Source organism: Rhipicephalus microplus, chromosome 5, assembly GCF_043290135.1.
Source record: "Rhipicephalus microplus isolate Deutch F79 chromosome 5, USDA_Rmic, whole genome shotgun sequence".
Taxonomy (NCBI): domain Eukaryota; kingdom Metazoa; phylum Arthropoda; class Arachnida; order Ixodida; family Ixodidae; genus Rhipicephalus; species Rhipicephalus microplus.
This window is the reverse complement of record NC_134704.1, coordinates 70,619,407-70,645,430: the sequence shown is the minus strand read 5'-3', so window position 1 is coordinate 70,645,430 and position 26,024 is coordinate 70,619,407. Positions and strand designations below refer to the sequence as shown.

Here is a 26,024-nt window from a genome sequence, read left to right as displayed (position 1 = left end):
AGGACCAAATGAGGACGTCCTGAAACTGCCGAGGACGTTTGTACCATATGAGGACGACCTCAGGTCGTCGAGTGTTGTCTGGGATAATTTAAAATGTACATATACATGGTTTTCACGTGACGTCGTGCTCAGCGGCACGCGCAGTGGCGGCCATGCTGGTGCAGTACATTCGGAACCGTCGTGGTGCTATGGTGGTGCGTAGGCCAGTCCGCGCTCATTTGCTTGAGATTTCAGACAATTGTGGTAGTTTTTGTGTGCAACGCTGACTATTTTTCTTACGCAGCCATTGGACCCGACTTTATGTTCGGGTCTTACGGGGCCTGAGCGGCTTCGCTCTGCCTAAAAGGTGGAAAAGTGAGATAGCATCGATCCCTTCACACTGCATGCGACCGGGAACGCATTCTTCAAGTGACGTGAACATATTCTTGGACATTTGTTACGGGTACATCAGCAATTATCTCGCTTTTTCCACTAATCATTTGACCCTCGAGGAAATGTAGGCGTTCAAGTCGACCAAGGCACATAATTATTTACAAGCGGTTGGGTCAAGGGTCTGTCGGCTAAACAGTTGCAAGAAGACAAGGTGCTTCTGCGTGGCGAGGCATGTTGCAGGTTGATTTATTTTATTTTTCAAAGTTAAATAATGTTTTATCAATTCAAAAGTTATTTAGTGTGACAATCCACTCAGCTATTTACTGTAACGCAATCCCAAAGTGTCATCACGAGTCTTTTTTTCTTAAGTATCATATGGCAGGAGCTGTTGGTTTGTTTCGTTAGGACGCTTGGCAATATATTACGCGAAGAAAAATACGGGAATGCGTGAAAGAGATTTATATCGCTTGCCGCGTAGTCGTCAACCAAAAATCTAGCTCCCGTGCACTTGTCGCGTCGAGCAATGAAGGTCTGCTTTAACTGGTCAAGCCTGTCGTGATTGCTCGTTCACTATAACACGAATAACTCGAAAGCGGCTTGCAAAAATGTCCCCAATGTTTATTCTTACCCCGCAACACGTCATTTGCAGGCGAAACATTCACAAAGGTAGCGAGACCAGCCTCTAGGTGTGTGGATCCTTTGCAAGAAACATGGGGTTGTGATTTCAAAAGCCCATTGCACGTGCATTACATGCGCTGGGGGAAGGGGGCTTGTTCTGATGTTGCAGCTTGTCTGTATGCTGCAGAAAGCGACGTGCGTATGAGAAATGTTATGAAATGCACGTCGCAGAGCAACGTTTGGTTTCCTCCCATAGTTTCGATAGTCTATCTACAAACGTCACTCAAGTTAGCTTAGACCACGGAGTGGCTTAGACATAAATTGTCCCGCTGTTGTTGACATCGTTACCTTTGCTGGTGTAGGCGCCACAAACACGTATGTCTCTTCTATCAGTGTGTATACATCAGGAGGTCTTATCCGGGATCCCCGCCGCTTCCCGCTTAGCTCTCAGTGATGTTAGATGGTTTTGGGGGAAGAAAAAAGTGAGTGTTCGTTAATTTTGCCCAACAAGTGCGTTTGGAACAACCAACGACAGCGCAGATTAACCGTCACGACGCGTCGAACGTTCTGCCAACATTCACTTTGCACCGCCGCGGCCGCTGACCCGCTGCACCAGCATGGCGGAATGGTATCCCAGGATTCCTAGGCTTGACGTCAGTGCAAGCTATGTATAGCGAGCAAAGAGATGTATATATTTTTGTCATTCCTTAAGCGCTCTGCAAATTTCCTACATGAAAAAAAAAACATTTAGGGAAGCATTTAAGGGGCCGGGTCAACCCTGACTCGCGGAGGTGAACCGTTAAGTGCCCACAACCCCACGGAACTAAAATATGACGGGATTTCTCGATCTTACTTTTTTTTACAGCTGACTTTCTCGTGGTGCGCAAAAAGTGTGCGGCAAGTGAAGAAGAAGGATGCAAAGAGAAAGAGAGAAGACAGGGAGGTTAATCAGAAGGACTTATGGTTGGCTACTCTACACTTGGGGATTAGGAAAGGGAATAATATATATTATTGGGGTTTAACGTCCCAAAACCACCACATGATTATGAAAGACGCTAGTAGAGGGCTCCGAAAATTTTGACTAACTGGGGTTTTTTAAAAGGATACTGAACAAAATTTTTGCCGACAATATTTTCAGCCAGATAGATAGATGGATCCTGAAATCAACAGAGACAACCTTAATTCCAAGCAGAAACTACGGGAGAATAATGAATTTAATGCATTTTTCACAAATTGTGATGTGTAGCGGTAGCGCTGTGAACTAGAGGACGTGACGTTGAGTGACGTCAAACTCACCGGAAACTGTCAAGCCAACAATGTCCGCCATCAGCCACGTCTCTCGACTCGCTCATCTTTCACTTTGGTTCCCCGAACCAGTATGAACATGAACAGCAGCGAACAATGCTTCCGGCTGGGGCAAAGTGCCAGCGCTTTTGTGGAAGTGAAAGAGTGGAGTGAAAGGACAGTTGGAGAAAAGGAAGAGGGAGACAAGAACACGGGCATCCCGCATGCGCCTCGGTGAGTTTGACGTCACTGCTCGTGCTCGCGAGCAGCCTTCGCGCGCTCACAATCCATCAAAAATACAACCAACTGCTCTAAAATATGGGAAACAAACTCCGTTTATAGGAACAGTGGCATCTTCCGAGTGGAATTTAGAAGTTTCGTTAGTTTTTCGACTCCATCGAAAATGCTGCCGACATACGATCCCGCAACCTACGGGACAGCAGCCGAGTGCTCGACGACCGTGGCGGGTGGGAGAAAGAGAGAGGAGGGAAGAGAAGGGGGAAAGGAGAGAGTAATGTAGTGCGTGTAGAACAGCTGAGTAGTTCACTATCTGCCATACGAGATAGCGTGGTATACGAAGCTTGACGCGCGCGAAACATAGCTCGAGTCCCTTTAAAGGGCCTCTAAACAACTGCGAAATCCAAAAATTCTTATAGAGAGAAATATGTGCACTTTTGATTTGTGAACATGCTGTCGCAGGAATTTTGCGAACACGTGCTATATTAAGGAAGTTACAGTGGTTTAAACATCGGTTGAAGCTGGTTTCAAATATCGCGTGGCCTTGCCACCTCTCTCCCTCACAGGAAAGGGAAGGCGCAGCCCGTCGTTGTGACTGGTTTAGACCAATCGACGAGCTGCGTGCTACGTCACGGCTTTCGCGTCACGCCTCGTCAAAGTAGGATTGGCCAGGCGTAAAAAAAAAAGTAGTGCGGGAATTGTTTTTCGAAATTAAGGCTCTGTGCGGCGCGCAGCGCAGTAATATTCGGGAAACGCGATCGCCGTGGTCTACTCTATGACTTACCGAGCTTCTAAGGGAGGTGCAAAAAAAAAAAAAAGTCTGTGCCTGTTGATGGGCCCTTTTAGTGCCAGCATGTTTGTAATGAGACGTTCTATTTAATAATGATAATGGCTGGGGTTTAACGTCCAAAAACACCATATCATTATGAAGAATGAGATGTTTTGTTCAATAGAAATGACTATTCATTCTGAATGTGTAGATATCCCGCGTTGTGGCGCATAAAACATTGCGCGCTTCTATCAAGTTGTGTTCAAAAGTTATGGTCTTTTTTCGTTAATGGTGGACTCAAACCAATAGTGGCTTGTTTGAAAAACAAAATGCTTGTTTTTCTCGAGGCGAGAAAAACAAAGGATCAAAGGATCGTTGTAGAATAAAGGATGACAAATTTTGAAGGCATTGATTTCCCAGTGAAACTTTTCATACTTCCTTCCTATGCATTAACCTCTGCAATGAACTATATAATTGAAAAGAAAATGCAAACAATTAATGTGTTTTGATGTACTTTATGATTTCCTAGGCTAGGGAACCCTCCCACCTTTGGGTGATACCGGGCATAGCTCTCAACACTGTTTATAAAATAAACGGTTATTTCTCTTCCTCTAAAAGGACATGATTTTGGTCTAGGGGCTATTTATGACCAGGCTTGGTGGGAATTAAGTGTTGGTGCGATGAGCGTATTCGGAGTAATTTTGGTACTTCTATGATTTTCGTAATTTTTATCCAACACGCTTGAAGAGTCTTTTTATACTGCCCTCAGACATAAAGCAATGAGTTTTAGCTCAAAATATAGGATGATTTGTGAGAAGGTGGCGAAACACCTGACATAATTTTGCTGCGAGCTTTAAGTCGACGTGCGCATACTTTCCTTCCTGTATACTTTCCGATAAACGAAGTGTCACTGTGTCAGCTTGCGTGCTTGCATTTACTACTGCGTGTTTACCTGCGTGTTTTCATTGTCATGGACTCGAGACTTGACGAAGGTAAGTCGGCGTGTTTAAGACGAAACTCTTCATTCGGCGAACATGGAAAATGAAAGGAGCAAAGTGTCCAAGCAATTGAAACTGTATACCCTGATAGCGGCGAAAACAACGCCGACCGTCGAGTGAACTGATCTGCGGTGATCTGCGGTGTGGTGCGTCACCATTTATAGATACGGCCCCGAAAATTCGCTCTCGAATTAACTTGACTACTCGCGTCCTGCGCCTGATCTGTCAGCTGCAGAATGCGCTCAAACAATTGCGAAGCTTTCCATTGCAGCGCGGTCTGCAGCGAGCATGGATAAGAGCTTTTGTGGATTAAACACGACTATATCAAAATCAGACGCACGTGGCATTATGTTAGTAAAATTTAGGAAACCACTTCACATCCCATTGCTTCAACTTTTTTAAAAAATTGAAGAAACATAGCAATTAGCAGTCGCGATGGTTCATCGTCGCACTTAACTTAATTGCTTGCGCTTTTTTCCAGGGGAAAATTACAGCATATCCAAGGAGTGAATGATGGTGAGTGGGGTGAAGCGTCCGTACCTTTGTCCGTCCGTCCGTATGTCCGCCTGTCCATCCATCCGTTCTTATCCCACTAGAGCACGCATCGGACGGATGGACGCTTCGCTCCACTCATCATTATTCACTCCATGGATATACTGGCTAACGCAGGATGGAAGGACGACTGACCAGGTGATGCTATAAGGAGCTTCACCCCTAAAAATTGTGCCAGCGTCGCTCTAGTGGTCCCAAGCCTGAAAAGAGACCTGAAATCACTTTATGAGCATGCTCACAAAACGCTGTCGGCTTGTAGTCGAGGTTACCGAGAACACGCGAGCGAAATATAGCCCAGCACGTAGCCAGAAATTTACAACAAATTCTCAAAGTCAGCTGAAAACAGTTTTCTGTAAGATCGACAAATGCTCGCAAATCTTCGCGACATGACGCACGCGAGAGAAGTAAACGTTTATTTGCGAAACAGTGTTCCGAGCAATGCCCGATGTCACCCTGAGGTGGGAGGGCTCCTTAGTCCAGGAACCATCTGGCTTCTACTGCCCTATTGACTCTGGCGGCGAGTTGTTGTTGGTCTTCTAGGCCCTCGAGGGCGAGCTTCGCCTCCCACGCTTCGGTCAAGTCTTCGTTCGTCCGTCCTGCTTCATTATCAGTCGTATGTCGTTGCAGATTACGCCTGGCAATACATTGACATGAAAGAAGCAAGTGTGCCAGGGTGTCCGGTACGCTGCAGAGCGGGCACATAGAGCTATATCTCGTTGTGTAGAGATGATGCATTAGGGCCTCATGTGTGTGTGTGTTGCTTTGCAGACGTCTCAGTATCACGCCTTCCTCTTTTGTCACGATGATTTGCTTTTCCCCCATGTTTTTGCCCAACTTTCCCCAAGATTTTCCCAAGCCCAAGTATCGATTCGGATTTGAGCATCGCGCTCTCGGATGTTACTCGGGCCGCCGCTAGAGGCCGCGATGTGCCCGAGCGTTCGCGCGCGATCGCACTATATAGCCGCGTATCTGAACAAAAATAAATAAAGAAAAAAAAACGTGTTCACGGTCCAGAAGCGCGCGGCTGGTTAATCCCCCCACCCCCCTTCGTCCTGTAGCTTCTATAGCACTTTCGTCGGGACGACAGAAAAAAGATAGCATTGCCAGTTTGCGACAGAGCTTTGTAGCTCCACTCGTACGGGACGGATTCTAAAATTTGTTGAAGTGGTGAATTCGTGAGGCAATAATCTCTTTTAGTGAAATTCTTTCACGGCTACTTGGTGTTAGGAGGCGACTTCAGACGCCACTCTGTGGTGTTAAGACGCGCGCGATTCAGGTGCAAATGACATCATCTATGTGCCGCTATTCAACGAAACGGGCAATAACACTTTTGTTTTGTTGCTGAGCCTCGGCGTCCGAGTCACGTTCATTATACTTGGAAAAAGTGTTGCAGGACCCTTTGAAGTGATAGTGCAGCTGGGTGGCATTCCTTATATTCCTTTCTTTCTTCTCTTTGTTTTCTCTTTCTCTCTGTTTTTTGTAATGCCTTTTTTATATCTCGTTCTTTTTATTTGGTTAGTTATATCTCCATATATTTCTTTCTTTTTCTCGCTATTTGTCTGTTTCTGTTTTAACTTTTATGTGTTTCTTTTTTTCGTCGCTTTTTCGTGCCTGTTTCTTTCCCTCTCTTTTTATGTATTTCTCTGTATCTCTATCTTTTTACTCTTTATTTCCATTACTTACCATTTTCTCTTTTCATCATTTCCTTTTTTTTTCCTCTATCGTTTTCACGTTTTCGTTTAACCATAGTTTAACACTCGTACCTGCTGTAGTCGGTAGTGCGGCGAAATTACCCGCTTGTGAAATTACGCACCGCGGAGTATTTATTTATTTATTTATTTATTTATTTATTTATTTATTTATTTACAAATACTGCTGTCCCATGCCTGGGACATTGCAGGAGCGGGTACAGAAAAATCAACGAATGCACAGAAACAAACAATAGTGCGCACAAATTTATGTGACTAACACATAAAATTTTTCCCGAACTCTGCAGTGTTCAGTCTACGCAATGCACCATCAAGCTTGTTCCAAACTTCCACCACACGCGGAAAAAAAGAGAATTTGAAACAATCCAAACGAGACCTGAAGGGTACAAGGCTCAAAGCGTCTGTACTACGTGTTGTACGCGCTGGTATATCAACGAAAGTACAAGTTAATTCGAGGCCCGACATTCAGGAGGCCATCCTGGGGTGGGCCGAGAGGGTAGAGGAAGACTGCTTCAAGTAGCTTCTACCCACCACCCTCTGAGATTTTGCCCCCCCTTCTCTTTACCAAGCGATAAATCAAGCTGTTCATTCATTCATGGCGACAGCTTCACTGCTAAAAGAAGCAGCCTCTATTTGCTTTGGTCATAGTTCCTCGTTAAAAGGGGTGTCAGAGACATGAACACTAGCCCCGCCGCGGTGGTCTAGTGGCTAAGGTACTCGGCTGCTGACCCGCAGGTCACGGGTTCGAATCCCGGCTGCGGCGGCTGCATTTCCGATGGAGGCGGAAATGTTGTAGGCCCGTGTGCTCAGATTTGGGTGCACGTTAAAGAACCCCAGGTGGTCGAAATTTCCGGAGCCCTCCACTACGGCGTCTCTCATAATCATATGGTGGTTTTGGGACGTTAAACCCCACAAATCAATCAAATCGAGACATGAACACTATGGCTCACCGTTGCGAAAACGACGCAGAAATTGAGGAGGACGAAGCGAGCGCGTACTGGATTATAACGACAATTACGGTTCACACAAATCTGCACAAGGAAAAGCTTAAAGCACTTCGCTCTCAAAAAGAAAAAAAAATAACGCATAAACTGATTAAATAATCCGATACGTCCAATACCCCTAAGCAAGGGTATTGGATGGGGTGTGTAGGTCAAAAGATTGTTATTTTTGATAGAATCCCTGAACATGAAGAAGCGATGTAGCGTGACTGAGGAGGCAGGTCGTTCCAGCCCTTGACTGTTAGCAAATGGGATTTTATTTGAATGAGGTACAATTGCCGGTAACATGAACTGAGATTACGTTACGAGAAAAATGATTTTCTTCCACCGTTAAATAGCACTCCGCTTCCGGCAAGAAACATCTAATTCGATGTTCCACTTCATTGATTGATTCATACGTGCGGTTTAACGTTACAAAACCACCATATGATTATGAGAGACACCGAAGTGGAGGGTTCCGGATATTCCGACCACCTGAGGTTCTTTAACGTGGGCCCAAATATGAGCACGGGGGCCTACAACATTTCCGCCTCCATCGGAAATGCAGCCGCCGCAGCCGGGATTCGATCCCGCGACCTGCGGGTGAGCAACTGAGTACCGTATAGTTACTAGACCACCGCGGCGGGGCGAAAGCTCAACTTCATTCGTTTGAATATAAAGCTTATCTATATAAGGGATAGACGTGACGTAATAGATCTGCATCGTAGTTCACCCCCTATCAGCAAACAAGAATGGCGTCACTTGTGTAAATGTCTGTACTGGCGTAGCCGAAGAAAAATTAGAGCCCCCCCCCCCCCCCCCCCGTGAAAATTTTTGGGTTAGGGGTGGTAAGTGGGGAGATTTCCCAAGCTTAGTAGTGTCGAGATTTTCACCGGTGGTGTTAATGGCCCCATGTGGTGCTGCTGATCAGAAATTACAAAATAGTTGTGGCTGACACGACAATTACTGTAGCTCTGTCCCCTCGGTAAATGTGCACATGTGCCGGGGAAAATTCTCTCTATTACTTTCTTCTAGAGCTGCCAGCATTTCGCAGTATACTTGAGTTCTGGTCATACGTGAGAGTGTAAACGAGCCGATCGCAGATGAAATGCTGCAGTTTTAATTCCAGGAAGCCTTACATGCAGACTTGGGCTTGTTATCATAAGTATATTGGTCGGGCCAGCATGACTATTTTAGAGAAGTGTAGTGAATAATTGTGTGCCCGTTGCATCATGGATGCTACATAGAACATTGATCACGTCTAGTGGACCAGGTGAAGTGGCATACTGGCTTGTTCACAAGATAGCAAAAATCTCTTATAAATATATGGTCTCATTATAGATAGATAACATTGTTTGCAAGAAAACCGTATAAACGTTTTCACTGAATAAACCAATGCCGCGTAGACCGCTTAAAATGTAAGTTGCTGGAAGAACAATTATCTGTGCTGTAAGCGGTATCACACTGTAAACAAAACGACGCTTTTGAAAAGGCTGTAGGTCTCCAAAACATGACCAACAGGCAGCCGTGAATTAAAGAAATGCTTAGTGCACCATTTTTTTTAATGCTTATGCTTCAAAAAAAAAAAAAAAACTGCGTAAATCTAGTGCCATCATTGCGTTCTGGTGACAACTATCGCATTAAATGAAGTGCTCGCCCTGTTCAAAAGCTTTGCTGATGCACTGTTTCCATATTGGATAAATTCGTCATTCTAACAGCAGTGAACCGACATTAGATTCAGGAAGTTGACGATCATAGCCGTGTAGCCGTGTGTACTAATTAAAGTAAGTTGGATGCGTTGCACAATCTCGCATCACATAGGCACGTTAGTGATAGCAAAGCCATGTGTCAGCTATGCACTGCATGAGGCATCACAAAGGTTGAGCAGGCGAGAGCACTGACGATGTGTTGAACCTCGTTTGCACAACTCTTCCCACAGTCACGGTATTGTGTAGCCCCAGTGTGTTTTATTTTGAGGTGCAGTAGAAACCCACTGTTACATTCTAACTGCTTGAAAAATTTGAAGCAGTAAAATTTACAAATGAGTGGCCATGTTAAGCCTGTTTTTTTGTTGTAGTTATAATCATGGTAGCTTTTGTAAATTTGCGATTTGCAACTTTATAGTTCTCTCGAACATATTATCCTGCATTATAATACTCCGATGTCTGAATCCATTTTTGTATAGACAAGTGTGATCATTATGTTGCACTTCGTAAAGAGTAATTCAATTCTACTTCACTTTTTACATTATGAATCAGGCAGTTATTTTTAATATTACTAGTTAAAATGAGATGTGCACATAGTATGTGCCAGAGCTTTAACACTTTTGCAGGTTCAGTAAAACCTCGTTAATTTGAAGTCACTGGGACCATGAGAAATTTTCGAATTAAGCGGGTTTTTGAATTAACAGAACAAACAAAAAGTGGAATGCTAGGAAACTAAAATAATTCAAATTTGTCATGGCTGGTCGCTTGCTCTGCCGGCTAGTTTGTGGCTGCAAGGTTTATGTTTTCCAGAAATACCGAGTCAAAATTTTTCCGCAAACAATGGGGAATTCCGGGCCTAACGCCTGTCACACACAAAAAAGTAATCAACTAAAATGTGTGCCTGTGAAAAACAAGACATCTTCACTGCAACACAGTAATGACACGCGGGAAGCATGTTGCATGCTTCTCGCTGTGTCAGCACGTTATGATGCAACCATTCACCCATACTTTTTGGTAAAATAAAGAACTTATAAATAGACAGTGGGACGAAAATCTTGACGTGTTTTGTCTGGAAAATATCAATATTGAAGCTTTCGGCCTGAGTTTTCGAAGTAAGCATTGCATTGATTGATTGATATGTTGGGTTCAACGTCCCAAAACCACCATATAATTATGAGAGACGCCGTAGTGGAAGGCTCCGGACTTTTACCACCTGGGTTTCTTTAACGTGCACCCAAATCTGAGCACAAGGGCCTACAACATTTCCGCCTCTATCGGAGAAGTAGGCATTGCAGGCAAGAACTTCGTCAGCAATGCAAGTGCTCAAATTGCTGGAGCAACCGGCACTTGGTGGTTCGCATACATCGCGGACTTTTCCAGACTGAACTTCATTAATTTCTTTAAATTCCCAGAAAGAATGAATAAAGTGGGACGCGCTGATGTTGCAAAAAACATCATCATGCGGCCCGCACGTCATTAGTGTAATGCAGTAAAGCACAAATTGTTTTCCACAGGCGCGTGTTTTAGCTGATCACGAGACCGTTTTTTTGTTTGTTTTATTTTTCGGACTGAAAGTAGCAAGGCAGGGGTGCTTAAGCTACCAATAATTAGTATCGCTGAAGTACATTGCCTGGTGGCTCTTAAAGGCCATTGGTTTCGCGGATTTGCGGCGAAATCGTAATCAAGAATTGGCACACTGCACCCAAAGTTTTCAGATTAACCGGACTTGTGCGGAAGTTATCCGCTCAAACTCACATTGCAAAAGGCAGGATCACAGAAACACTTCGAATTAAGTGGAATTTCAAAACAACCAAGTTTAAATTAACAAGGTTTTACTGTGGCACGTTTACCTAACTTTTGTTGGCAATTGATTTCATTCTTTCTGCTCTCGATCACAGCATTAACTTCGGCCTATTTCAGGTTCTTTCGAGTTTCACTTGGAGAAGTTGCAAAAGGAGTTCTTCAACGGCAGAGCGGTGACAGGAGCATGAGCTAATGGTGGACAAGATGAATGTCATTAGAAGGGGTGGAAGAAGGGGAAGACAATGCTCGTGTGGCGGTGCATGCCAGTACATCTCTCACATTACACTGTTTATACTTTTATACACATGTAAATGTGTGCTGGGGCATCGTTGCGTTGTCTCTCACACTGCAGTTATTTTACACCCTTAAAATAAATATTGTTTGCTCTACTTGATATATGAGAAATAACTGTACAATGGCAGAGCTCTGCTTACAGACAATAAATTTTATTTTACCCAAATTAACGATACAATATCCTATTGGCATCTGATGCGCAAGCTGTGTATATCAAAGCCATATCATGCGGTTTGCACCTTGACCCAATTTTCAGGTCGTGGCATTGAGGACCGGCTGTGGCGGCCACATTTTCGATGGAGGCGAAAATGTTTGATGCCTCTGTATTTAAACTTAGAAGGACGTTAAAGAACCTCAGGTGGACGGAATTTCCGGAATCCTCCACAATGGCATTTCTCACAATCATATCGTGCTTTTGGGACAATAACCCTCAACAGTTGTTTGACCACAATTCCGCGTGACCAGCCGTATCACATAGCATCAGTAATACCACATTTGCGTTTATATGGATGCCGTATGTGTGGAGGTTTTTATGCGGCAGCCGTATATACGAATCGTGCGGATGCCGCATCAAGTGAATCCGTTCCATGCGGATCCGTATTACCATAATTGCATTTGTACGGATCCGTACCCTCCGTGCATATGAATCTATTCACTAGGGTAGACCTATTGATATCAAAATGCTCACGTTAAATAAACTAATCACGCGCATTGTCTACAGTCTGTGAGGTGCTTTTGAGGGAAGAATTCATACAAATTAAAGTTTTATGCCCATCTTCTGTTAGCAATCAATCTTTGCTAGCCAAACAAGGCACAAACAGTATAGTTCAGAAACAATGTTTCACCAATATTCCTGGAAAGGCATGTCCTGACGTTTTGCTCGTTATCGTTTGCGAGAACAGTGCGTACTCACCGCATCATGAACATTGTCGCATAATATCCAGCATCACATATTGCAGAAAGAATGAAGACACAAATGAGCTGTTTTATTTTTGTTTTGTTCGTTTACATTTTTATTATACAAGACATGACGTTGTCATGTGCGGTACGCTACGCTTAGTCACTCTGTCGGAAGTCCTCCGAAGTGCAGTAACAACTTAAAATGCCTGAAAGATGAAAAAGTGATCACTTTCTTGAGCCAGCTTGCAGTGGAGGTGGTCGAACTGGGACGAGTAGACATCCACTGCCAAGATTAAAAGTGCTCTGAAAGGAAGGAAGAAAAGAACAAGTGGAAAGACAGGGAGGTCAACCACTTTTTAAACCAGCTGGCTATACAGTGTGCTGGGGGAAAGAGCAAAAGAGATAAATGATGACAAAGAAGAGAGCTTGTAAAAAATATTAGGAGCAAGGGAAGAACATCAGGCCTTCCGCCCATGTGCTTTTGCAGTGCACATACATCCCAGGTGTGTACACACAGGTTATGTAGATGATGGCCGTGTGCAGTATACTCTGGTGGAACGATGAGTGACGTTGAGTTCAATCCGTTATGGAGCAGCTATGGTTGAACAGAAGTTTGGGGCAGACTTGGTGCCTTTCCTAGGGTAAGGGCATCAGGGAAAGAAGTAGGGGAGAGAGAGAGGGCACCTCCCCCCTTCTGTCCAAGTCCATGGCAGGTGCTACCGACCGGAGGTCGGTCAGTTTCGGCCCTGCAACAGAGTTCGCTTATTGGATGCCTAGCTGAAGACTCGCAATGCCTTAATAGGTAGCTGAGGCACGCGAGATGAAAGTGACAACAACCACAAACGTTGACATGTGGAAACAACATTTATTGCTCAATATAATGTATATACAACGTGCGCGAAAAACTCGTAGACTACCGAAAGTAGTCATATTTAAAGAAAATGTAAACGGGGGCGAAAAAGCTGATTCGCTTTTTATTTTGTTTTTGTCTTGTTTCTGTGTGAGTGTTACAACTCCGCTGTAAAACGGCGAAGATGGGGATAAGGTAGCAGTGTCAGTACTGTGAATTCATGGTGTGCTGAATGCATATTAGCTGGTGCGGCGTGCATGAAATTTTTAAGCCGTGTAACTGGAAGGAAGTATCGGCCTGAAGAAGTGCAAAGAATTTGATGAATGAAAGTTTGCGCTAAAGATGACCTGCGACGAAGTAATGGACTCTAGGCCGTCTAGATGAGGACATTGCATAGGAAAGCGGCCCGTACTGGCATCAGAAAGAGGGGAAGGATCGCGATGAATCTTCAGAGTCCTTAAGGCAAAATCCCGAGATAATGAGATGCGTGGTAGCTTCTAGAGAAATGTCGGTACCAAGTAGGCTATGCTACTAATATCACATGAACAAAAGCTTTTTTTTTTTTTGGCTTAATGAAAAGGGTTAGTCTCTGAAGGCAGCAGACGTAAAAAACATTCGCTTTCGCAATGGTAGGAGACATTGGCAAGATGTACAAAATAAGTGCATCCAAATACTGCTGCAATGATGATATGATGAGCATATGATTCGGTCGAGGTAACTTTTGTAATAAAGGTGCGGCATCTATCGCGTTCCCGAGCTACAACTTTTAAACCGAACTCAAGAAACACTTTAGGAACTCTCTTTTTTTTTATACATGCGAGGGCACATGTACAGCACTTTGTTTAGAGAGTCACTTGACTCTATTTTCGAAATTCGCGCGTCCAAAAACTCTCATAAAGAGTGTCAACGTGCTTACCCAACAAGAGTGCTACATCCGTTACTCTCGCACGTGCACGTAAAAGGAAAGCCAAAGGACCCCTTGTTTCTTGTCTTTTGTTTTTATAGAGTGCACATTGACTGTCATGTTCTGGTGTTTCTCGTAGTGACCAATAATTTCATCGATGTGCATGGTGCGGGTAATGACTTCATCAAGGTGTTAAATCACCCCCGAAAGAGTTGAAGCTCGTGGTTTTGTGATATCTCATGTTTTTTTTTTAGATCTATTTGTGCACCCATTTAGGTTACACCAATACGCGTTAAAGCGCACCTTCAATAAAAGGTTACCACGATACCACCATGTATCTAAAATACCGTGAATGCAACGTGAATCTGTGAACGCTAAGCTTCTCATGGCTATAACAAAATGAGAAGCGACCAACCCGCAAGGAGGTTCTCTAAATAGACCCAGCAACCAAAGCGTGGGCAATCGGGGATGAACTTGAAATGTGATAGGCCTTTGACCATGACGTAGAACATGCGCACTGTTCAAGAAATGAAAGGGAGATAAAAGGAAGTAAGGTTAGGACAAATAAAAAACGGAGACATCTCGCGTAGAAGCTAAGATAAGATAACGGAGCTCCAAAGGCCGAGAGACAACGTACGGAAGACACGTCGGAAAATTATATTCAATAAATATGAAAGATTGATAAGAAACGATAGCATCATCCTCTCAGCTTAGTAGGAAAACAAAAGCGCAAGTTTTTTTTTTTTGCAGCGATAAGAACATCCCGTAGCTTCTCGTAAGGAAGGGGCAGCTCGAGGTTTTACCCATTGTTAATAGAAAGGTGCATCTAGGCATGTTAAGTGTTATAACATGGGCCCTTGCTATACCAAATGCTCAATTTGCTTCAGTCAGCACTAAAAAGAAACACAATTTATACTCGTCTGATCATTCAACACCAACGCACGCAAGAAAAAATCTAACGTAAAAAATAAATATCTCAACGAGCTGTAAAAATCTCTCGAGTTTTTGACAGGGGACGGACGATGAGTGTCGATGCGAACTCAACAGATAAAGCATTTTGTTCAGTGATTTCAGCCAGGACATCAAGCGCGAAAATGAAACTGCGTCGAGGGAAAGGGAACACAAGCGAATGGGTTCGGGTTTGTTTCCGTTCTTTTTTGCCGAACGTCTGCGCCACATTTCCCGTTTCTGAACATGTCGTGCACGGAACAAATAAAGAAAAGTAGCAGAATGTTCGAAGTATCTTTCTCATGAAAGTGGGGTAAGAAGAAATTCTCGAGCGCAACAGACGCTGGAACAGGCACACAAGCAGTAGTAAATCCTGAGTTCAACGTTCCTGCGTACAGTTGTCACGCTGACGATCTGCAATGACATCAATACTGGCTCTCCCGCGTTCTGTCTCTTTCTGCGTCCGCTGCACAGAACTAAAATTAGTTTTCCACGACGCCGTTTCCTAAGCACCCGTTACGCACATCGATGCGTGATGACGCTTGTGATAACGTCACGACATGCTAGTCATACGGCGTAGAGCTTTGGCCCATTGTCTTGACGCAGCTTCCATGGTAGTGCACACGTAAAGCCAAAATGTTCGAAACTTGGTCATTTCGCGCTTAGCCATGTAATCACGATAGTTCCATTCGCAAACGCTGCGTAGAGCTGTCCCTCAACGTACACTGTCAACCTTATGAAAGGGAACACGCGAGTATGTTGCCTGCGCGCTCCGGCGGCTGCTCAAGCGAGAGCAACCACAGCCTCTTTTGACGTCATCTAGTGGCGAGCAAAGCAACCAGTCATTTGGGATATGGAACCAGTGGCTAGATTGCAACACACTCCCCGTTCAAGGCGATTACGCAAGTCGTCGGGCCCCGACCAACCACTTAGTGGATTCTGTCATGATATTTCTTTGTGCAATAGTATTTTCTTGTGGATTCTGTCATAATCACTGTTATTTCTGCAGGACAGCCAGATACGACCAATGAATGTATTGAGGACAGCTCTGCATTCCAAGCTCAGATAGCATAATGAGATTACGTAGGTTAATGATGATCCAGACGTGCCGCTGGTTCGGGCTTGACTAACGCATGTACTGAACGTATTCTTCGAATGAGGACATCGGCGACGTATTGATAGGTAACTAACTGTACTGGCATAACACGACGCACAATCACGACAGCTGCTTGGTGGAAGAGGACGCTAAACACATAATACAACGAGAGGACAGGCCACAACGTGGTTGCAGGTACTCGTTCAAGCCTTCTCCAAATTGGCTATGCACATTTAGGTCAGGGGTGATCAGACTCCGCTGATCATCAAGTTGCATTCGATTCACTCCTTCAATTGGAGTGCTCGCGACAGTAGTGATACAAATGAGCTCATGCTTAGCACTGTGCAGCATGGGTCGTTTTTTTTTTTTGTGAGCACTGCAAAGTCCTAAGTATGAATTAAAACCAGCAAGCTCAGCTTTTCATTCTGTACACGTGATCACTTTGAGGACAATAGGCACAATCACTTAACTTGAGCACTGTTCTTAATTTTTACCCTTTTCGCTTGTTGATAACGTTCTCAGTAGTAATGACTGTAGATACTAGCGGCGATAAGTTTTTGTACAAATGTTGCGTCAGTGACAGCGGATCCAATAGAATGGCAAAGTTGTTTATAGCCACGTGTTCTTGGCCAAACGAACGATGCCGGATCTGCGTTAATCCCCGTTCCAATTGAGTGGTGAACTCACAGACCGTTTTATCAGCACATTTTTGGCATCACGGCACTCTGCTTAGGCAAAATCATTTCACCCTTGTCTTGTGGCCATTTGGTGTCACGTGTGGTGTCCCCTTTAACCGCCAAATCCATTGAATTGTCTTGAATTTCAGCAACGTCGTCAAACCGCTTTAAATGAACGCGTCAGAAGACAACGTCACAGTGTGTTCCGCATGGCTGCAGCTTAACATATTCTCTATAATCCCTTGACGCGGGCTGAATGGGAGCCGCGTCTTTCTATTTCCACTCCTATCTTTACAGGACACGTGTTAGAGCTCTGTAACTTGGAAGCGCGTTTTCGACGTGAAATTATATAAACGTTTTTAGCGTGATACTATCCAGCATATCACTTTTTTCTGATATACAGGCGTTTGTGCGACACGACAGTCAAGACTGAAGATCTCCAGCCCTTGCGATCGAGGCATATGCAAAACAAAACAAAACGCTCATGTTGGGACACACTAGATACCAGTTGGCAATAGCGTGAGCCTCTTTCAGTCAGCCAAAAACCTATCCGCTTCTGCGGACTTTCGAGCAGCGAACTGCATTCTGTGCCTGTCTTGTTGGTGCCGTGATTACAGGTGCATACGATATTCAACAACACACTTTTTGTTCTGAATTACAAAACAAACGAGGTCGCGTCGATTTAACGTGGAACATCTAAGACGCTTTGCATTGTCAAGAGGACAGCGCAGGCCGTGGCAGCCTATATCGTTGTGCACAGTGTCCCGAGCGCTGTTATGAGCGAGGAGGACGCGTGCGTTGGAAAACACACGCTGATGTATGCGTACGGCCGGGCGAGCGGATCCGTACACGCTTCAAGGAGAACGACTGGTTCGAGCTCAGAGGGTGAATTCGCTGCATTCGACGTTGTACCACCAATCGCAGACACCCCTCCGCTCGTTGAAGATGGTGCCGTTGGGACAGAGGAAGCTGTGTCTCGCTCCCAGGTTAGGAACTCCGGTGCACATGTGCCACACCTGGAAAGAAAAGAAAAAAGAAATGCACCAGGGCTCTCGCACGTGACTACTTTGAAGTTTGAAATCCAAATAAGGTGAAAGTTCCGGGGAACACGGGATTTAAGATTGAAGAAAAATCTTTAGAACACGGAGCGCCTATGGAGCCGACTTTGCGACAAAGAACCTGATTTCTTAAAGTTGTAGCCTCGAAGAGGTCATTGTCTGAATACTAAAACGCTGAGCTCCGGCCACCTCCCGTGGTACGATGATTTCCGTGGCTGCTGTACGTTCGGTTACTTTTTCTAAACACACAAAAAGTTCGTTTTGACTTGTCTCTCCCATTGTACAATACAATGTACTCTAAACGGTTTAACACTTTTATTCTTAACAAGAAACGTACAAAAGTGTGACAGAAGTCACGTAATCGGTTCTTCTTAGCGTAGCCATGGGACGGCTTTAAGCTCTCCCATAGTAGAGTAACTAGTACTCTAAATTGTTACAAACTTTTTCTAAACACACAAGAAACGTATATTGCTTATGCATCTCGATGAAGAACTAGTTATGCTGGGAGAGGAGGCTTTCCTGCAACGCTGGTCTACGCGATTTATTATTGAAAAAAAAAAAGAACAGAGTGTCCATGCCTTTCCTCTCCAATCGAGGAGGTGGGCTAGAGCTTGTACCACTGTGAAATGACAGTGCGAATTCTCCTTTTGTTCATTAAAAACATGTCTTTTTTGTGCAGTATTGTTCTTGAGCACGACAGCAAACTGTCCTCACAGGTGAATGGGAAAAAAAAACCTTACACTGCGAGTGACCCCCTTGTTTGTGCATATAGCCTTACTGTTTATATAAGTTTAATCATCTCGATGTTCATGAATGTCCCGTTCTTGTTGTACAATTTTTGCATTGTACATAACTGCATACGCAAATAAGTTATTTTAGGGGCGAAGCTCCTTAGGGCGTGGGCTGTGCGTCCCCTGTAGCCTGTATGTAGCCACCTCTAGTTTAGTTCTTGCAGTGTTCACTAGATGGCGGTACCGTCTCCTGTATGTAGCCACCTCTCGTTTAGTTTTTGTAGTGTTTACTAGATGGTGGTACTTGTAGCTGACGATGAAAAGATGCAAGATGTTATAAACTAGGAAGCGGTACTTGTAGTTGATGAAAGACGCGAGATCTTATAAAATAGGAATGATGTCACATATGGCGCGTGTCATTGGTTGAAGGCAATCGTTCGGTTTAGTGCGGCGACGTACGCTAGGGGGAGCGATGTAATAAAATCGAGTGGGCAAAATGTACAGAGGATTCATGGTTTACCAGGTTTACCTCCGGAGCTTCGCCCACTCATCATCATTCACTTCGTGGATATGGCGGAATTTTTTCACTGTATACAACAGCTTGCACTGTACGTACGCATGATCATCATTGTCCCTCTTTCTGTGTGCACATAAGCTATGTAAGGCATACCTGGAAATAAAATTCTCTTAAACGCAACCATGCGTTAGTTCAGGAGGCAGCGCAAAAAGCCTACGTACGGTACGGCTTTATGCTCCCCCATAGTAGAGTACCTAGTACTCTAAATCGTTAACCACTTTTTTTAAACACACGGGACGGCTTAATTATCTCCCATAGTGGAGTACTAATTACTCTAAATTGTTAAACAGTTTTTTCTAAACACAGCTCATGTGCCTATGCTGGGACGGCTCTCTGTGCAGTGCGCGTTCATAGTTTGAGTACAAAGTACTCGCAATCGTCGAACACTCTTTTTATAAACAATCGCCATCAGATGTGAGGCCCACGAGATGGCTCTATTCTCTCCTATAGTAAAATACTTCGTACTCTAAATCATTAACATTTCCGAACACTTTCAGTGTTGTAAGTTAAATCGTGTCTGGGGGTCTCTTGTTTGTACGTCGCACTGAAGTCATTTTGTTACACGGTGCATTTGTACTCACAGGAACTGCTCTTACCAGTATGCAATAAATTTCATATTTTCAACCTTGCGGTGTCGAATTCAGTAAGTAAACTACCCTGAGAAAAACACTTCATAAAATCGTACTGCAGTCACTAAGGCAACGATTCAAATTCGTAGTATATTGATGGAGCTTCCACCTCACAGGTAGCAAACAACACAAGGACCGTGCGTCAACCGATGAAGACAGCTGTTAGAAGCGTCGGCTGTCACTCGGTCCTTGGCTTGCGCTCTGCGCTAGATGCTGAATGAGAATACGAACATGCCCGAACTTATTTCATTTCAATGGAGGTTCCACCAACTATGCAAATTTTCTTGCCACCACATTCCTGTAAGTAAATTTTTAGATGCGGAGCATCTTATACTCGCGCCTTGTAGTGCGCCGTCCGCACCGCTTCTCGAACATTCGACAGCTGACGCGCGCGCATGCGCCGTCGCGCCGTCGCCCACTCTTCCACCATCTGTGCATCCCTTCCTCCTCTACACACCGCGCGCGCTTCACTCCTCCACCATCTGTGCACCCTTCCTCCTCTACACACCGCGTTCGACATCTACAATTCTCCTGATTCTCCAGTGGACGCGCATGTGGCGTCGCGCTTCGAGAACATTCAACAGCTGACAGTGCATGCGCCGTCGTGCTGTATATATACTCAAGGTCGGCGCTCGCTCGCTCAGTTGCCGCTCGTCGGTTGGTTTGTACGGCGCGTCGACGTCCAAGGTCGCGGTGAAATGAATTCCAACGAATCCACAAACACAATGATCGACGTCCCTTCGACCAGCGCCGCCCTTTCGCATACGTGTGTACGTGTTCACTCATTTAACACCCCCTCCTACAACCACGTTAACCAATTTAGCCATCGACCCAAGTAAGTCGCAATTTAACACCCCATTTCACAACCACGTTAACCAATTTAGCCATCGACCCAAGTAAGTCGCACTTTAACACCCCGTTAACCAATTATATGGTCCGCATCCTCCTCAGTGTTCCCCCGAGGGAAGCTGCGGGCAATTTTTTTTTTCAGTCAGGTTTCTTTGAATTCTTACTTTATATCATGCTTAAAACTGTTACGAACTGTTTCACAAAGTGAGTAATATTAATATCGTTGCACAAGGAGGTTCCACCAACTAAGCGGAAGGTTTTTTTTTTAATTTTCCCACTCTGCGGAACATACCTTGGTTGACAGTTTTGTAATTTTTATTGCGTATCTCTTTTCAAATTGTTCGAAGCGAAGCTCTATAATTAGTGGAGAAATCATAACCTCATCGCACACAAAAGTTATAACATCTAAATAAAACATCCATACTGAAAGTTTGTCCGTCATAAATTACCACAATCTACCAGTGTGGTGTAATTAATGTTCTCTATTTCAATGGGGGATACTGCAGTGACATTGCGGAGACTAGGTGAACGTTCTTTTGTGCCTCAAATAATGTGCAATTAATCCAGCTTATTTACCCCCCCCCCCCAACCTCATCGTGTGAGCTAACGGAAAACCCATACGTCTGTACGTTCAGTTGACTACCCTGAGCAGGGATCAAAAGGTAATAATATCTGTGGTTTTACGTCACTAAACTACGATATGACAATGACGGATGTCGTAATGGAGGACTGCGCAAATTTCGACCACCTGGTGTTCTTCAAGGCACACTGATATCGCACAGTACACGGGCCTCTATACTATATCACCTCCATCGAAATGTGACCACCGCTATGGGATAGAACCGGTCAGCAGCCAAGCACCCCAATCACTGTTCCATCTAATCAGGTTTAAAAAAAATTGCTGGAGTGGAAGCTCTCGGAATGCTTTGCCAGCAGTAGTGTGGCAAGCTCTTGCTCTCCAAAGAGTTCAGAAACATGCTATTTTCTGGTGTTGCCCACTTAGACATAAAGTGGCATTGATTTGTTAGTCTAAAGGCTACGTTTTTTATAACTTAAAAGATGGTTGTTTCAAAAGAAATAACACGCAGAGACTAGTATCAGTGAGTTAATCTAAAAAAACAATCGCCTTGAATTCGAGGCCTACTAAAGAAAACTACTAACACAAGGACGCACTTTGAGCATTATCCGAACCAAAGAAGTTGCCACGTCAAACTCGTTAGGCGTGCGAGAAAAACGCTCCTTCCCAATCGCCGAAAGCCAACAGCTCATCATGCCCATAGTAAAATGGCTGCCGCAGCCGCCATCTTACGGTTGGCACGGCCTCATTTGTGGGCGAGAATTCCCCCCGCCCCCCAGCACAATTTTTCTTAAACCTCCTTGGCTCCAACGGGGCTGATGGGGTTAAAGGAGGGCAGCGGTTCACAGCAACAGCAGCACATGGTATCTTCTCTGGGTCACGAGAGACACCTACTGTGGACATCTGTTGGTGTGTTTAACAACTCTCTTTCGGTACCGGTTCGAGGTAGTCTGCTGGACGCAGAGTCAAAGGTTTCGAAGGGGACAGGACATCACCTGCCATGCCTCCTCCATTACCAATTATGTTGCCATCAAAACAGCCGGGCAAGACCATGCTGCTTGCGACCATCGCAGCAGCGATGAAATGATCATGTTCTTTGTCACTGCCCTCGCTAAGGCACGCACAGACTGCCACTATAGCTGCTGTGTTAGCCGGCCTTGAAGACAGACCCTTGTCAGAACAGTTCTCGAATGCCAACATGATCTGCCTTCGCGCAGAAAAACAGTTAAGACCTTATTCAACGTTTTGCGTGGTAGTGGTTTATTTCATACGCTGTAGCAGTCCCACTCTTGTTTTCTTTTTTGTCCGCTGTCCTTCCGACCTTCCCTTTCCTTTCCCCGTCCATTTGGTGCCGGGTAGCAACGCGGATGGCCCCGCCGCGGTAATCTAGTAACTAAGGTACTCGGCTGCTGACCCGCAGGTCGCGGGATCGAATCCCAGCTGTGGCGGCTGCATTTTCGATGGAGGCGAAAATGCTGAGGCTCGTGTGCTCAGATTTGGGGGCACGTTAAAGAACCCCAGGTGGCCGGAATTTCCGGAGCCCTCTACCTCAGCGTCTCTTATAATTATGTGGTGGTTTTGGGACGTTAAACCTTACATATCAATCAATCAGCAATGCGGATGCTACAATTCTAGTTTATCTCCCTGCCTTTCTCTCCTTTCATTCTCTCTTTCTTACACGATTGTGGGGGGTTATGATAATAGGCAAATGACAAATTTTCAACTAAGATATTTATTTTAAAAAGTGACACTTTGTGGAAGCTACCTGGAAAGAGGTTATGAGTGACGCGGCATACGCTAGTCAGAATACATCTTGTCAGTACACGAACCTGGCAGCCAGCGTCGGGGTCGGCGTACATGCCAGGAAACTGCTTGTCGTTGCAGTCGAAACCCGTGGTCGGGATGCGGTGGAAGTTGGGGTAGTCGACTCCCGGAATCCCCTTGCGAGGTCCCCGGCTGCCCATGATGCGCTGCACGCCCTTGCGGCCGCTGGAGTCGTGGTGCTTGCGGCCTTTCCGGAAGTGACCATCGTCGTCATAATCATTAGTCAGCGGCTTTGTCTGTCAAAGGGAAGCAGAAAGGGGTGGACTTAAAACACAGGGCGATTACTGAACGCGGGCAACACAGTCACGAGATAAAGTTAGCAAGCTTGAAGCAAGCTTTTATGTGTAACAGTGCTCAAGCAAACATCCCTTAATAACTCCCAGCTTACGCGTCCTTTCTGGCAGTTCGACATGTTTATTTGTAAGAACTCTGAACAAAGAAGACATCATGTGATATGAACACACAGGCCCCGCCGCGGTGGTCTAGTGGCTAAGGTACTTGGCTGCTGACCCGCAGGGTGCGGGTTCGAAACTCGGCTGTGGCGGCTGCATTTCCGATGGAGGCGGAAATGTTGTAGGCCCGTGTGCTCAGATTCGGGTGCACGTTAAAGAACCCCAGGTGGTCTAAATTTCCGGAGCCCTCCACAACGGCGTCTCTCATAATCATATAGTGGTTTTGGGACGTTAAACCCCACATATCAATCAATATGAACACACAGATATCAATGACAGACGAGTATTTCAAGAACGAGGTGGAAATTAAAGAGCGTTGACTTCAACTCAAACCTCCCTTGATTTTTTTTAAATTTTGCTTGCGTGTATCGGCACGCAAATATACAAAACATGCACGAGCATACATCAATATAATTAACCCACCTCGAAAAAAAATTCTGGCTACGCTAGTGGTTTGTGGGGTGACGCCTTTTCTCTCGTGTCCGTATAGTGGCTAAAAAGGTGTCCATGTTTGCCATCCGAGTCTTTTAAGAAAAACTTCCGACATACCTTAGACTTCTTCGATCCGAAGCGCGGCGCGTTCTTGCGGAAAGGGGGCGCCTCGGTCTTGGGCGACGCGTACATCTTGCGAATGTGCGGCGGCGCCTCGGTGGTGGTGATGCGGATGATGGATGGCTTGGGCACGAACCCGTCCAGCGAGTACGCGGGGGGCCTCGTGGGCTTCGGCTGTCGCAGCTTGAGCAGAGGACGCGCCGTGGACGGCTGAGAGATGGCGTTGGGACGGAACCGGCGAGACGCCGGCCGCCGGGGCACGGGCCACGCCACCGCGGGGCTGAAGTCCGACGACGACAGCTCGAAGATGTCCGCCTGCTTGAGCACCGACTCGAGCACCGCCTGCCGCTTCACCTGCGTTCGTTGCACGAGACCACATGGGACGATGTTGAAAGAGTATCAACGGTGAAGTATACGCAGAGGTTGTTTAGGCTAACTTGCGCCTATAGTGTTACAACTGTGAACACGTACGCTACACGTGTTGAAATGGTACGGCATTAGTCTAATCCTTACGCATCACGTCCGCCAAGCTGGGCAATTAACAAGGATTGGTTAGTTGGCTTTTTATTCAGTAACTCTAGCAAGAAATTTCAAAAGCTGAAGCACTTCTGAATGCTTCATCTCGGCTGAGCTAACTGCCAATCCAATGGGCTGATAAGTCAAGAAATATTGTGTAATGACGATTTGGAATAGTAACCTTAACAAAACAATATTCAACAGAAAAATAACGTCTTTTCTGCAATGTCTGATTACTTCAACAGTGCTAAGACAGCTGTGCCTCCTAATTTTTCTTTTACCTTTTCGCCAGGGTATGCAAATTCGTGTATACAATATGTATACACAAATTCGCTGAGACACACTCTATACATACTACAATATTTCTCCCAATATCTATCTATCACGCCTTTTTTTGCGTTAAACAAAGAGCAAGATATAATGCAAGTAAAGAAATTCAGAACTCATATCGCTCTTTTTTCAATGTACCATGCGTTTGAACCACATTTAACGCACATGCAATAATGATTTTATTTCCTTTTTATTTGTTTTAATTGCAATGGATTCCCCAACGGAGGAGATTAACGTAAAAGCTGCACTGAGACAGCTTGAGGTGCTTTACGTTCCTGCGTTACATTGTGGCTCAGAGTCACAAATTGTTTTTGCTGAAACATGTTTTCTTAATAAAATAAAAAAATACGCTTATTGATTCTATATGTCTGTCAGCCAATATTTTTATAGAATTTCCGGCATGCATCTGTTCTTCTAAAGTTGACTGTGGCTTCCTTACACAACAGAATAATTTAATGAAATATGCACCACATTTTTCTCCAGTTAGGTTTAAGCGATTGTCAATATTGTCACTCAGATGGCACCGAATCTTTGAATTCGTACATGTAAATTATGACAGAAAGGTACAAATTTCTTTATGAATTTAAAGCTATTAAAACCATGAAAGCATGAAACTATAAAATTTTCATATGAAGTTGTACGAACAAAAGTAGTAAAGGAAAATCGTATACAAAAAGCACAATAAAAGATTATCGAAGAAATGGCAATTTTAACGACGTGTTTTTCTTTAGAAGAAAGCAAATTAGAGCTAACACAGAAAAATCAAGGATCCTTGGCTTTTCTGTATGTTAGTTCTAGTTAAGAAAAAAAATATTGTAAGTTGAACCATATGTTACTAACGTAAAGTTTACTGCAGCCAGGTAAAGCTGAGACTGGATAATATAAATCCAACTCAGGGGACCTTATCTACGCTTGTTTATGAGGACTGTTACGGCTGCGATGATAGCTCTCTTGGTGGTATCCATGCGCGTATGAATGCTTTCAAGATTCACATTTGTACAGAACAGGCAATCACAAAAACGGGCTTCTCCTTCTGTCAAGTCTTATTGCGGGAGAAGCCATATTTACAAGCATGTACCATAACGCGCGTGCAGACATTATCGAAATGATGTCACCGATCACACATGCATAACGTTGCTCGCACAAAAACTTCCCTGGTTCTCAGTTACCCAAACTGAATTTTTCCCAATCAGTTTTGCCTCACATTACGCATGTGTAAAAAAAAATCGTGT

At 44.7% G+C, this 26,024-nt stretch overlaps 1 protein-coding gene across 1 annotated transcript in view; it reads right to left on the bottom strand.

Moving 5' to 3' along the window:
• Positions 1-13,067: 13,067 nt before the first annotated feature.
• The window catches only part of LOC142817828 (uncharacterized), a 222,058-nt gene continuing 209,101 nt past the window's right edge, over positions 13,068-26,024 (bottom strand). The window contains exons 4-6 of the mRNA XM_075895655.1: positions 23,944-24,300; positions 22,948-23,178; positions 13,068-17,713 (exon numbers count right to left, since the gene is read on the bottom strand). Coding sequence (XP_075751770.1) covers positions 17,576-17,713; positions 22,948-23,178; positions 23,944-24,300 — 726 coding nt within the window. The 3' untranslated portion in view covers positions 13,068-17,575. The remainder of the gene's footprint in view (positions 17,714-22,947; positions 23,179-23,943; positions 24,301-26,024) is intronic.